We start from the raw sequence: 15199 nt of genomic DNA, 5'->3' as shown, positions 1-15199 counted from the left end.
TTATACCTAAAGGGGCCCTAAAATTCTAAATCTAGTTGCTAAATGATCCTTGGTATGACTATCTGAAATCAATTCCATATGTTAGCTTAGTACAAAGAGCCTTTCTATCAGCCAAAGTGCGTCACTAGCTCTCGCTCTGTCTGTTTGTTTTAGCAAGGCATGCTCTTGTTTCCTGTGGGTCCTTATTGGTCTTGTTACCCTGTCATTTTGAAAGACACATTTTATCTCAATCTGAGAGCCCTTTCTTGTTTCTCTTGCAGTCTTCGAATCCTCATGCCAGTCCAAAAGGCGCTGTGCCCCTGGACGACTGAACCACCACCACCCCCGGCAGCAACAGAAGATGACCACATTCCAGCAGCAGCCCCTGGGCTTCGGCCAGGTCAGTCCCCCTCCCTCTTCCAGGTTTTGGTTAAGTCATTCAAATCTAATTCTACATGTAATTTGACTTTGTTTACATTTGAGTATTTTAGCAAATGCTCTTATCTAGAGCGACTTAGTTTGTAGTGGTGTGTAAAGGTTTTTCCCTCTCCTTGGCCAGCCTCATGTCCAGCAATACAGCTCCTGCCACAAGGAATGGAACGGAAATTATGGGCTGCATCGGCGGCCGCACGCTTACATCCCTCCCACGGTACACGGCCACGCTTTCACCCCCACCCACAACTCGGGGCCTCACGCCCAGACCACCCTGCTCTCCTATCCTCCCTCTGCGCCCGTCGCCCACCTCCTGGCCTCGCCCTGCGCCCAGCGGCCCGTCCTACAACCCGCCTTCGGCATCTCCCACCCTGGCAGCATTGTCCACCAGGTGACCATGGGCATCAACCACCGCCTGCTGCCCTCACCCACCATCCACCACCAGGGCCAGTTTGGGCCCCTCTTTCCCCCACACTCCTACATCGCCTCGCCAGCCTATACAGGCTTCCCCCTCAGCCCCACCAAACTCAACCAGTACCCTTACCTCTGAGCACCAGCCGCCCAGGGCCATAGGCCAGCAAGGGCAGCCAGAAGTGACAACGTTAACCAAGGCCTTCATCCGTCATCTCTCAAGTTATGACAGAGAAAGAACCCCCCCCCCCCCCTCCAGGCTTCAACAAATCATGTTGGTTGATGATGATAGGATTTAAACCTGGGGGGAAAAAATATTGAAAAAAGAATGAATCAACGATTTAAAAAATTCTCACTTTTAATGGGTTTTTGCACTTTTGTGCTACAGTGTCATTTGGAGCGTAAGTCTCACAGTACAGTCTCACGGTACACATTGTTCTCAGCCCTGTTTCTCCCCCTTTTTCTATATTGCCTTCTACCTAGCATGTGTGCTAGTCACATCACTCGTTAAGCCATCCCAGTCTCCAGTGCTAGGACAAATGTCTCCGTTGGTTCTTTGTGGTGTAAAGGTGTTCCCTAATGACCTAGGTATTTTCAGTGTGTACCGTCAGTGGTCTGAAAAGGTTGTTCTGCATGCCTTCGCATGGGAAAAATAACTTTGTAAAGTTGTTGACAGTTAGATGTCACTCCTGTGTACTGTGAGACTTACTACATCGTAACCTGTTCCCACACCTACTAGTGCCTTCAATATCTGAGGTTGTTAATGTTACTTCTGGCGTTTATAGATGTATCATGTACTGGACTGCAGCACTTGAATATCTGATTATTTTCACTCATATGCTTTTGCCTATCAGATAATCAAATAAGTAATACTTATTTGGGCTCATTGTATTTTGGGGGTAAAGATTCACTATGCAGAAATGACTCTGCCATTTCCTGGTTGCAAAAATTCTAATGTTTCGGCAAATTTCAGTTTGAGACAAAACAATCAAGTATAGAGTAGAGAATCATTGTACCATCTAAACCGCTGTGAAATATATTTTCCATAACCAAAAATATTGTATTTTTAGCTGTTTGAAGCTGTTGTACAAAAACTAAACTTAAGAATGGGAAGCATAGAAATAGCGCACATAGCTACTGATTCTTAGACATGCTTTCAATGAGAAGGACAGATCTAGAACACACATTTCTATATATGTGAATTTTGTCCGGTAGCCCAAAAAGATACATTGCAGCTTTAAGCTTATTTTATGCTTTAGGCAAATGTTTATTTGGTTTTGGACTTTTCCTGAATGAACTAATGTACAAACAAAAGGTGAATTATTTAACATTTATCAATTTCTAGTCTAGTTTCAAGTACTTAATTACTAACAGTATTGACACTGTTTATTGGAACTGCAATACAATCTACATATAGCCGCTGGTTTTCTGCGTTATTGTATTTACAGCCTTTTCTTAGCGTAATACCGATGTGGGGCATGGCATTGACTATAAACAAACATGCAAATAGTTGGTTGATTCTTTGTATGATCTCATATATCTTCAGAAAACTGTAGTGTTTTGATATACCGTCTATTAACCTAGTGTATCATTGCTGGACTATAGTGCTTGACAAGGTGTATTGGTTAAGTGCAATTTCCGCATTAGACTTATACTTTATTTTATTGTTCCATTTGTTGAGGTTTTTTTAATGTGTCAACTGCTTATTTTATACATTCTGTCAGGGAGGATGTATCATTTTGTGTGAATTGTTTTTAATTGCTAGTGTGTGAATTAGGTTTTTGTTTTTTCTTACTTACAAATGAAAATGCTTTTTCAGCACCAAAGACTGTAATTCATCCCAAGCAAGGTAGCTACTCTTTCTTTTCCCGTTGTCTTCAAGTATACTGTAGTCATGAAGATGGAATATATTGAGAAAAAATATATTTTAAAAAGGTTTGTTTTAAGCATTTTGGGCAAGTCATGTCATATATCTTGAATGCATCATAGATGAGCTGCTATGTACTGATTACCACTTCAAAATAGCTGTGAATTTAGGGGATTATCTTAGTTCTTACTATGCATTCTTACTTTTGTATAGTTCTAATTACCATATACTAGAAGTGGGTTTTATTTGAGTATAGTGACTGGCATAAAGACTTGTTAGTGCCTCTGTATATTTGCTTTGATGTTTGAAGTGTGATTGGAACTACTGTATTACAAGTAATGGAATTAAGTGTTTTGTTGTTTTTGTGTGCATATAGCATCAGTATTTTATATTTTTAATCATAGGTTGGGTTCATCATTGCATACAGTAGTTGTGTTGACAATTTTGCTTATCGATTTTAGTTATTGATCTGTTAACATCCTGAAAAGCCTAAAGATTATTCACATTATTGATTGACAGTTCTATATTACCATGCAGATATATTTACTGCAACACCTCTATTTGGTCCCCACCTTTACATTGGGTTGTAGAGATGCCTTCACGTGTGTAATATTAGTTATGAAACGCATCAGTAAGCACTTATTGAAAGTTTAACAAGCTCATCAGGTTTGGGTTGTGGCAAAATCCCACACAGTTTTCGTGAAATTGCTGTGGTCAATGAAGTGCTTGACTAATATGGATTTTTCTAGCCATCTATTTTAATTAAGACTATTAATTATTATTTTTTGTATCTAAAGTGAATTGTGAAAGATTTTCTACAGATTATTCTTATCTATTCATAATGGCAGACTGGTGTGAATTATTAAACATTTTTCTGTCATAACTCATTAATCCAAACAAGGGCAACTGTCAAATGATGACAGACTATATTTTCTAATCTTGCTAGCCCTTTTGTAATCTTTCAATACATTGTGGACTGTGAAAGATTGAATATGTTTACTCACTAGCCCCCCAACTCCAGACACACAAATAGCATTTTTCTCACTCTGACAGTGTCTACAACTAGTGCCTTTTCAAATTTTGGTCAAGAGAACTGTTGGTTGATAACTCCATGGCCCCTAGCCAGTCTCCTGCAGAGTCAAGTGTGGCAGTAGAGTGCAATGTGGACGCTCCTCAACAGAGTGGAGTATTTCCCACCAGAGTGGTAGGATGTTAGGATTATGCAGCCTCATGTTTTATCAGGACTTCTGCAGCCTGTTCAAATCCTCATGTTTCTCACATTTGCTACGAAGTGAGAAAGCACTCTGCTTTTGGACTCAAGTGTACAATTTAGTAGAGCTGACAAACACAATGCATTCTCCTTTCTGAGGAGCTCTTCTGGGTGCTGGCTGTTATCTTCAGATCACTCAATCCCAATGCTCAACCTTAACCATATGGTCTGAATCTATATAGCTTTTCTACAGAACATAAAAAGACAATTATTCTTAGTCAGGGAATATTTTATACATATAACACTCAACACAGTTTTGTCTTTTTTATTGAACATGACAAATGCAAAGCTTTACATACACTGTGAATGTATTTGTGGAGTTGAATTTTTGGGGGCTTTGCAGACATGACAATGTATTTGTTGCATTTTTTGATGGCTACAGCTATTTCTATTCTGTATATGATAAACATCTGTTTTGATTGATCACTTGTTGGTATTTGCTTTAACAAACCACATACACACAGATTAGGTCCAAAGTTGTCACTTTTTAAGTCTATACTGCAACTAATGTATTATGTTATGTCATGCTATTATAATTAATTCAGGGTATTTGTATTGTCCAATATGCCACTGCATTAATCTTCAATCCTTTCCACTTGGTTTGATTGCTTTGGATCTTGTTTGCAGTTATTTCACCTGTTAGTATAAGTTGTATTACACTTCAAGTGATAGGGTAATACACGTAGTAAACGCAGCATATAGACTTTATTGCTAAATTGGAAGTGTTAACTGTTTTATTGTGTAGTTTCTGTGGCTTTATTTTAATATGCTTTTGGTTTTATGCTACACTAGTTTGCCATGTAGCAACTGCACTGTGCAATATAATATGAGAACTGGGAAAATGTATTATTTTGGATGTAATGTCTCTTACAGTTTGCGGTCGTATTTCTCTCTAGTTCTCAGTGATTTCAATGTGACCAAGCCTTATTTACTTTGTCACAAAAAGCGGGTTTTCCTAGTGACTGTTGGAGTGTCAAATTTAAGAATTGATGGTGTACTATTGTAAAAATTCACTTTGAATAAAAAAAATATTGCTTCACCCTTCTTGTTTGTGACTTGTATTTTATGAGTAGTACAATGCATTAAGTTGTTGATGATACTGGCTGGGGTCCAAGCCATTAGCACCACCCAGTGCAAGCAAAGTAGAAGTGCAGTACCGATATTTTAACTTACTGAAAATGTGCATAGGGTAGGCAACACACATCACATTTGATTTACTTGACAACGTTCCTCAGCTGATGCCTGGAGTGTTCCGAATGGTAGCAGACGTTAATGTAGGCTGCCATTTCGAAACCAGAATGTAAAAAAAAAAAAAAAAGACATGTAGTTTGTAATGCTGTTCTCAACCCTCATCTCAACGTCTCATCACTAATGTATGCGATGCCATTGGCTAACCCTGGCCCCAGCTGGTGAAGCTGTCCTTTGACGTTCAATATACATTTACAGATATTTATGCAAATCAAATTGGTAATCGAATTACGATAAATTAAAATGGGAACTATTTTGGGTCGGTTTAGGTTTGCCGTCTATACCCACAAGAGGTCGTCTGTTACCGTGAGGAGATTGCGGTCAACTCTCTCGTCACGCCGCGACGTGATATTTTTTCAAATGAAATGACGGGTTCGACTTGTAAATATTCCAACAAGGTAGCATAATTGATCACTTCTGCGTTTTGAACGGGAGCCGTTTTCCGTCCGAATCATTAAATGTACTTCTATGGTTTTGAGTGCATCTTAGATTGTTCGTAAATAATAGCTTATTACGCGCTAGCAGGTCGACGTGGTGCATGGACTGTTACCTCCAGACGCATCACACACAAGGTTCAATGCTGCCGCTTTCTGTCAACCTCGGGGAGAGGCTTTCGGAGAACATCGTCCGCAGTGAAGGATTTATCAAATGTATTTGTCGATATTAAGACTGTTAGATGTATCAAGGATAAACAAATGGCTTCAAAACATGTGCATAACAGCCTCGATGATTTAATTGTCAGCGGAATAAACAATGCTCCCGCTATTGGCTCGATTGAATGGATAGGTGTGGGAATGGGAGCCACCTTATGTTTCCAGAAAAACGGAAAGACATTGGGACTGGATCGAATGTGGACTAAATATATTTTATCAGTTGGAATGGTTTTGCTTTTAATGCAGTCTGTCCTAGCTGCTGATGGTAAGACTTATTATTTGGTTGTTGACAACCTGTTCGAGTAGTATTTGTCTTGCTTGGTAGGACTAACTAATTGGTCTTCATCGAGATGTTAGGCTGTATATGACCTGCGGGTGGATGGGGATTGTATTATATAAATATCTCAAATTGGTTGCACTTTTCTGGTGGAACTCTTCGTACCCTGTCCCTATATGACCATCGCTGCACATACGCGGATAATGACCGTGGAGAAAGTAGCAGATCTTCTGGTTATTTTTGTCAAAATAGGAAATTGTGATTTATTACAACAATCAAGATTCTTAGGAGACCACTGAATTTCGCATATTTGCAATGTAGTATATGTGGAGGGGACATTCTAAAATATTACGCACAATAATCTGATTGCGCCTATTTTTGCTTTAAGCAAATACATTCAGACAATTAGACATGCTAAATCAATATAATTGTTGATTTTGTAATGTGGCCTCCCAGCCTCTTGTGTTTTTCTAAGGAAGAGAATCGCTGGTGTGGCCTTTGTGCCTGGAGTGGCCTGTGTTCAGCAGTCAAGACTGCAACGCGGACAATTATAATTACGCTTCTTGCTTATTTGATCGACAGTGATGGCAGCATTTGTGGAGGTCACTTACCTTCTTGAAATAACATAACGTGTCATCATTTTTAAATAATGGATTATGTTGTCATACGAAGCAAAATGCAACTAATGAGATATGTGTTTTTCTTTTCTGCCTTGGACCTGGTGTTTAAAAGGCTTAAGCCTATAATTTGACCATGGGTAGCAGTTTTCACCTAATTTTAGCTTTCCAATGTGTATTTTTTTTCTACATTCAAGTAGGAAAAACATATTGTGATTCAGCCATAGGCCTTCCTTAGCCTTTATATTTTCAAGTCCTCTCAGATTGCTATTATATCCCTCTTTTCCTCCATTCATGAAACCATATTTGAATACCTTGCCATTTGGCCGTGGGCATGGGCCAGATCCACTTGTGGATGTGAGGATGAGGTGTTTTGTCTTTAATGAGCCCACAGAGCTGTTGCATTAAGTCAACATGGAGCCAAATATGCTGTGTTGCCATGGGAACCGATCTGCCTAACATGAATTGTTTTCTGACAGGGAAATATATAGCCTGCCCTATAGCATATGAATAACCAGTACAAACTACAATTTGGTCTGCTTTTAGACAATAGTGTAAGATTGAAATGCTGTGTGATTTGAATAGTGCATGCAAATGAAATGATTCTCCTTGTAATTTATGGCAGAAAGGATTTCACACTGCTCAACAGCAAACAGACATGTTTGAGGTAGAGTAAAATGCATGCCTAGGCCTATACCCTTTAATTAGCAAGAAAACACTATTTTGTGCTCCATTTTATGTCCAATACTTTTCTACCAATTACACACAAATACAAATTTCTTTAACCAGGTTTTCCAAGCTGTGGTCACGACATGCAAAACCAACATTGGTGTGGAGAAAAGAGCAGCAAACTGGTCTTGGAACAGGCTGCTGCATTCTGGTGTGCTCATAGAGTATGCTACTGGTTAAGTAGGTTGTATTCAGATGAGAAGCCAGTGTATTTATTTATCACTAATTATGACCATGGCTGCTGCTGGTCACAAGGCAATGAATGCCCAATAATAATGAATCTGTCTTCAATTACTGATCAATTATGCTAACCAGGATTCCCATTCTGCTGATAATGGCTTTCAGTGTTTCTGTATTTTATGCATGCTGCTCCAGTTGGATTTCTCCTTGGTATCCTTTATAAAGAATTTGCTGCTCAAAGGATGGTGGGAAAATGTGGGCCCCTTTGTTATGTCCTGCTTGTTAGCCCCTTAAACAATCCCATAATAAGATGCCAACAATTAGGATTATGCCGCAATCAAATATTAACAGTTGGGTTGCTTGGGAACTCTTTTAAGAGAGTGGCCAAAACATGGCCTGTACAGCACCTTTCCCCATACACTCTTCTGTGCTTCATTAGGGTGATTGCCTGTGCTGTGGAAGTTAATTATGCATTGCTAGATCTTAAATAGATATTTCCCTTTTACATTAGATACATTATGCATGGAAAGCCTCTATAAAGCATGTGGGTAGGATGAGCTTGTTGGCTAATTTGATTTCTAATCCCGATTTAGGTATAGTACTTATTTATTTAGTACTTATTTATTCCTGATCTTTGGGGGAGGTTATTTATTGATCTGAACAGGACAGTGTTTGAAACGCAGTTTGTTTATTTTTTTGAAAATTATGTGCTAACACCTTGATGCAGAATACTTCATTTTATATGCACAGTACATTATACTGTATGCTTATGTAATGCATGTTAGTATATTACACTATGTGTGTGTGTGTGTGTTTTCCAAACTTGGTCCTGGGGCCTTGGTTTTTTCCCTAGCACTACACAGCTGATTCAAATAATCAAGCTTGAAAAACCAAAACGTGCACCCATGTGAGGCCCCAGGACAGAGTTTGGGAAACCCTGTAGATGCCTACTACTCTGCTGCATAGTCCAGTAACTGTGTGTTTATGTTCCCTTTTTAACACTGTAATTCTATCATAGGGACACATACACGTTTCTCAAAACTGTATGACAAGCTTAATGTCCCCGGAGATTGTCCATCAAAACGCTATGTTTTTTAAATGTAATTTCTGTCATCAGGGAATAACGTTGACCCCAAACCAACACATTAGGTAACAGGGATTTTACAGTAAGTCTTTCATGAAAATGTAATCAATCTTCTTAAGATTAAATTACGAATATCCAGATGGATTTATGTCTCCGTCTCCTTGAGCAGTTCTGAACTCACAATGTATTAGAACGCCCTTTCGTCATCGCTCACAGTGACTGCTGTGTGACGGCCTTGATAGTTGCTGCCTGCTGTGTAGCAGCAGTTGTTAAATTTGTGTTGGCCTGGGAGGCCTCAGTACTGACTGAAGAGAAAAACACAAAGAGAAGGGCTGGCTGTCTGGCCTCATTGTAGACCTGAGCAGACCAGGAGATCAAACTGAAACAGGAACAGACAAAAATAATCAATCAAATATATTTATAAAGCCCTTCTTACATCAGCTGATGTCACAAAGGGCTGTACAGAAACCCGGCCTAAAACCCCAAACAGCAAGCAATGCAGGTGTAGAAGCGCGGTGGCTAGGAAAAACTCCCTAGATAAGCCAGAACCTAGGAGGAAACCTAGAGAGGAACCAGGCTATGAGGGAGAAATAACTGCTTTCATTCATTTCAGCACTACCTTACAGTAGCTGTGTGTAGTTATTTATTTGGCACAACTTACTTAGAGGGCTTTGCAATAGTGCTGGATACCTTGACGCTAACGCAAACTAAACCTGTCTGGAACAACCCCATTTACATTTTAGTTTGCAGCTTTAGTGTCCGTTTAGAACTTGTACCTCAACTTGTATCCTCAACCTGCGGAGAGCTGCAAAGATGCTTCTCACTGTATGACTGTCTATTATGTCATGGGAAAGGAGAGCCAAGTGAGTTCTGGCCTTTTAGCTCATCTAATGAATGCTATATTCCATGGAATCAGTGACACTGACCATAAGAGCCATTTAACAAATGTGTTTCCTATGAGAGTCACAGGATCATGGGTGACCTCTATCAGATGAATGCTTCTGATTCCCGAGACGATAATGAAATGGCTTCTGTGCTCACGCCATATGCACCTGCAAATCTCCCACTACAGTAGCTTATGAAACAGCTTTGAGCCACAGCAGGGGACGAGAAAGGGCAAAAAGCATGGCCAGTGGTTCGTTATTGGACCTGTGGAGTCACATTGGTTTGTGCAGCAGTTTTGGCATTTATTAAATGAAAAAATCAATGCATACTTTTATGTTCAAAGTCTATCAATCGAAGTGCTCATGCTTCCCTGGGATAGACTATAGCTAGGGGCTCCGTGATTTACTGTTTGGCCGCTTGAGTCGATATGAATTCATCATAAAAAATACAATTTGTAGGGCCTCCCTAGTGGCGCAGAGGTCTAAGGCATTGTATCGCAGTGCTAGAGGCGTCACTATGTTTCAGAGGACGCATGACGCGACCTTCGCCTCCCGAGCTTGTTGGGGAGTTGCAGTGATGAGACAAGATCGAAATTGGGGGGGGGTGTAGAATACAAAAAAAATACAATTTGTATACATGCCTGCCAGTGTGCTGTATGTGAGTGTGTGTGTGTGTGTGTGCATGCGTTTAACATGTAGCTACACAAGGTCAGGTGACTGACTGTGTCCTAAATTCTTTCTAACCTTAGTGCCAGTTCTGACAGTTGATCGTAGTGACAACTGTGAATTTCTCACACGCCATCTGCATTTGAAAGAAGCTATTAGAAATGGATTGAAAAAACATTCTGATAATTACAATTTTGGTTTTAGGGCTACTGTATGCAAGTCAAATGTACACTTGCATTTTCTGTTGAATTATGTACATTTCTTTATGAAAATGTTGACCAAGTATATATTTTTGAATGATATTTAAGGCATATGCCCTACAATAATTGTAATTAAGGTCAATCATGTCAGTATCTTGTTTTGCCAAAAGGCCATACGCTGCTTCTAATTCATTGAGCTTTTAGTGTTGGTCTTGTATGTTTGACTTGCTCACATGGGACATGATATTGTCTGTCTCTGGATCAGTAGGCTACAGAGAACAATTCAACAACAACTAATGCAGAGTGAAACAAACTTTCCCAGTGCTTAGGTCTTACTTCTGGTCCCCTGAGGTCAGTTTCGACTCCTCAGATATGAGAAATACATTTTCTCACTGCTCTTTTGGAGGGTGGTGCTGGAAAAGCAAGACGCTCATCTACTTTTAATATGGTTGAGATTACCTGCTGCACCCCTGGGACTTTAAGCTGCTGCTTCGAGGCAAATGCAAGTGCATCATAAGGTGTTTCTTAGGATGCACTGAGGTGAACATCTCACATGCTCTCCCTTGCAGGAGCTTAGAAAACTCTCAATATTTCAGTCCCTGGTAGCTGTGATGCTTACCAGAAGAGAAGGCTACATAGCCAAACTGAGCCTGACAGAATACAAAATAAACAAGGCCTGTTGAAATCCATGCTCCATCCCTTGTTGTTATTCATTATCACTGTCACACAAGCCATCAGGTTTGTTGTGAAAAGTGATCATGGCAGGATCAGTGTTTGTTTGTTTGCCAAAGTGGATTCAGGGTGATGTAATGGTATTTGCTGTGTCCCCTTTCTGTGTTGCTTTTCATGCGCTCCAGTGCTAGACTAGAGCTCCCCCAGCAACATCACATGACTGTCTTTCTTCTTCAAATCAAAGGCATGCAGCAGAAAGACCAAAGAGCCTCCTCAGTGCCCCTTACAGAGAGGATTATTGGTCACTGCCTGCCTGCCTGCCTCACCACAATATGCCCAGATTGTCAACTGCATAATTTTCCACTCTGCGCATGTCTTTATGTGGCCGATTTTAAAATTGTTGTGGCTCAGAATGTCACACTCTCGCTTTGTTTTTGCTAGACTGCCTGACCTACCCCGAGCCAGAAAAATGGTCACATGACTGTCTTATCTAATCACATGGGACCCAGTAATGCCTGCCCAGATGAGCTGCTAACCTTCTGCATCAGTGACATCACAACCAAGTTTTATTTATCACATTGGGAAAGCATCCTTCACTTGCAATGTGCTAGTTACCTTGTTCAGTCCTCCAATGGTATGCATTAACACCACACCTTGTTACTTTGTGGTTTAACTAGGCTTATTATTATTATTCTTTGTGTTATGATAATTCAATTGTACTAATGCTTTTATAAAAAATCTTCAAAAATATTTTGGGTACTACCAATGTATGTATCATTAAATGACCTAAATATGGCAGACTGTGGCAGACTCTGACAACTGAAGTGCCAGAGTATGTCCATCATATTCTCCCAGGACCCAGGAGGGTGACCACTGCAATATAGGTCACACACAGAGCCTGGGCTCCAACAACACAGTAAACAGAATATGGCACTTTGTTTGTTCTGAATCTATTTTACAGCTGTCTTTACCAGCCTGTATGCAGCACTGTCACGTCATTGGCTTCTTTCAACCCTCTAAAAATGTTTAATACCCTCCTTAATCGTAAGCTGTGCAAAGCTCAGGCTCTGGTTTGACTTTTAGTTTTGCATTTATATGAGTTAGCGTGCAGTAAATGGAAAGGGTTTACTGCGATAACGTAATACTGTGCTCCTATAAGTCTGTCTTCAGCTCTTCATTTCTGGTAATGTCTTACCTGGGAGACAGTGCCACTGTCTTTCAATCACTGTAGCCTATGTGGTTTAATGCTTTTAAATGTTATATTCTACTGATTAGTAATATTTCATGACTACTAATTACAGCACAATTTAATTACTGTAAATATAATTCCATTGACTCTATGGATAGAGCGACACCTCTTAGAAAGCAGTGTTGTTGCTATGCTGTGTCTACAGATGCGTGCTGAGATGCAGTGTGACCTCACTTAGCAGGTGTCTGTGCAGTACCAGTCAGGGTAAATGGAAGCCATTTCTGTTATTCTGTTGTGTTCGACAAACAAAACAGTGAAATATTAGCTGAACTTTGAACTCAGAGCCCAAATCTGCCAGCCATAGTGTCACTGCTGTATGCCCTCTGTCCATACTTTATGATGACATTTCCTTATCTGCCTTATCTTCAAGTAAGAGGACATTACTGTGATAAAACATTTCCAAACATACTCCTTAGACTAGTTGAAAAATAAATGTGTCTTAAATTGGTGTTGCTTCTCTAAATGCAATACAATATGGTACATATTTTGTAATTTTTCATATTCACGTTTCCTATGTTTTGCTTGTGGAATAAATTGCTCTAATCAGCATTTAAGGTGAATATTTAATTGTTGCCTTTGGGCCCTGTAGTCTTCCTGAAAAACACTGTAAAAGTGTTATTTACTCTGTACTGTAGATGCACTATTTCACCCAGCGAGACAGATGGACACTATGAATAGTTTCAGGAAGTGTGTATCTGTCCATCCTGTTGGAAAGATGTCACTCCATGGAAAGCACACCACATTGTCTCAATGGGTTTCATTTCACTTGGACACTTCCCCAGCGCCCCCTCCTCACCACCTGCGCCTAGGATGGTGATGCACCACGTTTCCTGCCCGAACGGATCAGTGTTCTGAATGGGCAGAGCTTTTTCATGAACCCCAGGATGGCTGGAGCAGTCGTGTTGTCAAATGAACCCAATTGCTGTCCACTGCCATGGCTCATACCTCTCAGTGAACTCTCAGTGCTTCTGATGGAGGGCCCCATATGTTGCAGCCTGTCAGAGCAGGTGGCTTTCTGTGGGGGTTAGGATAGATATGGAAGAGGTCTTCAGTGTGTCCTGTCTTGAAGACACCAAATGCTGTCACACTCACACTTCTGATCTTCTAGGGTATTTTAGAATGAATATCTACTGGTAGGGTTGGCAATAAAGAATGTGCAAGCTCATTGTCATATATATTCATGGAGTTCTTTTGATTATTGGTTTATCAGAGCTTTTTATAGGATTAATTGCTGCTAGTTCTTGGTAGATCCATTGTTTGAGATGAACAGTTCAGTGGGTAGAGTTAATGGGAGACAGAGGGATTGCATCCTGGGAAATTTAGGCACAGGCCTGGTTGTACAAAGCCCGCCTGATTTGGAAATCCTTTTTAAATTAAACAATCCTCCGATGAATAAGTTGAGAATGTGGGGGAAGTTCAGAATGGAAGTACTGTACAAATGCGCTCTGGAGATTTGCCAGTGTTTCACCGGCTGCCTTCCAGAAGACAATAAACCCTGCTAGCTGCCCAATCCTCATCGTTCGCTTGTACTGAGTAAAGGGGCCTTTGAAAACACCACCACTGTATCAGCATAGAATCCCAAGCTATAGCTTTCACTCGTAGGTTGAGATATGTTTTTAAATCACAGCAGCTGCTTACGTGTGTCCCAGATATGTACTTAACATCTAAATCTATTCCCTATGCTTATCCTGAACAAAACATAAGTGACCTACTTTAAACAAAAAAATGTTTACCTTTATTTAACTAGGCAAGTCAGTTAAGAAAAAAATATTATTTTCAATGACGGCCTAGGAACAGTGGGTTAACTGCCTTGTTCAGGGGCAGAACGACAGATTTGTACCTTGTCAGCTCGGGTATTTGAACTTGCAACCTACCGGTTACTAGTCCAACGCACTAACCACTAGGCTACCCTGCCGCTCTAACCACTAGGCTACCCTGCCGTTCTAACCACTAGGCTACCCTGCCGCTCTAACCACTAGGCTACCCTGCCGCTCTAACCACTAGGCTACCCTGTTTCATAATGATACTCCTGGATGACTAAGAAGTGTTTGTGTCCTCACATGTTCTGCTCCTTGGTGTGAAGTCTGTTTCTCCCTCCCTCATGTTGTTGACAGGAGGGCATGGCCAGGCTTCGTTTTGAATAACAATATTTCATATTTTCAAGATGTAGTTATAGATTGTTGATGAGAAACATGAGAGACAGTCAAGACGTCATCATCAGGCCTCTGGGATTGATGAGTCAAATAGAGAATAAATGCGTTCCTCCCTTGTTAAGTCCCATCTCTCTCTTTGTTTTTCAGATGAAGGGCACTACAACGGGTCATCAGGACATGCAGCTCTGCCTCAGGACCCAGCTGTGCCCTCTAACCTCTCTGCCAGGGCAATGCCAGTGAAGGATTGGCTCCTGGGCGCTCTAGCCGTGCCCACAGACCCATCAGGGGCGACAGCAGAGAGCACCAGAGAGCAGCCAGGGTTCTCCTCTGTACTGACCCTGCTGGCTAGCTCAGACCAAGAGCCACAGGCCCCAGTGCAACCATCAGTACTAGCTAATGCCTCCTCAGCCATCAACAATGACAATCAAACAGCAGGAACAACAGACCCTGTAGCCAACAGCACCTCAAACACCAGCTCAGGTAGGACCCATGTTCAAACAGTCATCCACACCATCTAATAGAAGAATAAACATATCGTACGTACAGCCTCCTGACTGTGGTTAAAGTCTACAGACTAGAGATTTTGTTTCCTTATCCATCATCATGCTCTGCACATTCATTCCCTCAA

General features: G+C 40.8%; 2 protein-coding genes across 9 annotated transcripts in view; both read left to right on the top strand.

The window, feature by feature from the left end:
• hipk3a (homeodomain interacting protein kinase 3a) overlaps positions 1–5003 on the top strand; it is a 51542-nt gene extending 46539 nt beyond the window's left edge. For all 5 annotated transcript variants that reach the window (XM_031801286.1, XM_031801287.1, XM_031801284.1 and 2 more), the window contains 2 exons: positions 261–379; positions 539–5003. In XM_031801286.1, the coding sequence (XP_031657146.1) occupies positions 261–379; positions 539–984 (565 nt within the window). In that variant the 3' untranslated portion in view covers positions 985–5003. The remainder of the gene's footprint in view (positions 1–260; positions 380–538) is intronic.
• Positions 5004–5551: 548 nt separating this feature from the next.
• The window catches only part of kiaa1549la (KIAA1549-like a), a 44328-nt gene continuing 34680 nt past the window's right edge, over positions 5552–15199 (top strand). For all 4 annotated transcript variants that reach the window (XM_031802128.1, XM_031802127.1, XM_020455929.2 and 1 more), the window contains exons 1-2: positions 5552–6125; positions 14719–15051. In XM_031802128.1, the coding sequence (XP_031657988.1) occupies positions 5903–6125; positions 14719–15051 (556 nt within the window). In that variant the 5' untranslated portion in view covers positions 5552–5902. The remainder of the gene's footprint in view (positions 6126–14718; positions 15052–15199) is intronic.

This window comes from Oncorhynchus kisutch, linkage group LG22 (assembly GCF_002021735.2).
Source record: "Oncorhynchus kisutch isolate 150728-3 linkage group LG22, Okis_V2, whole genome shotgun sequence".
Classification (NCBI taxonomy): domain Eukaryota; kingdom Metazoa; phylum Chordata; class Actinopteri; order Salmoniformes; family Salmonidae; genus Oncorhynchus; species Oncorhynchus kisutch.
The sequence above is the reverse complement of the archived record's forward strand: the minus strand, read 5'-3'. Positions and strand labels throughout refer to the sequence as shown.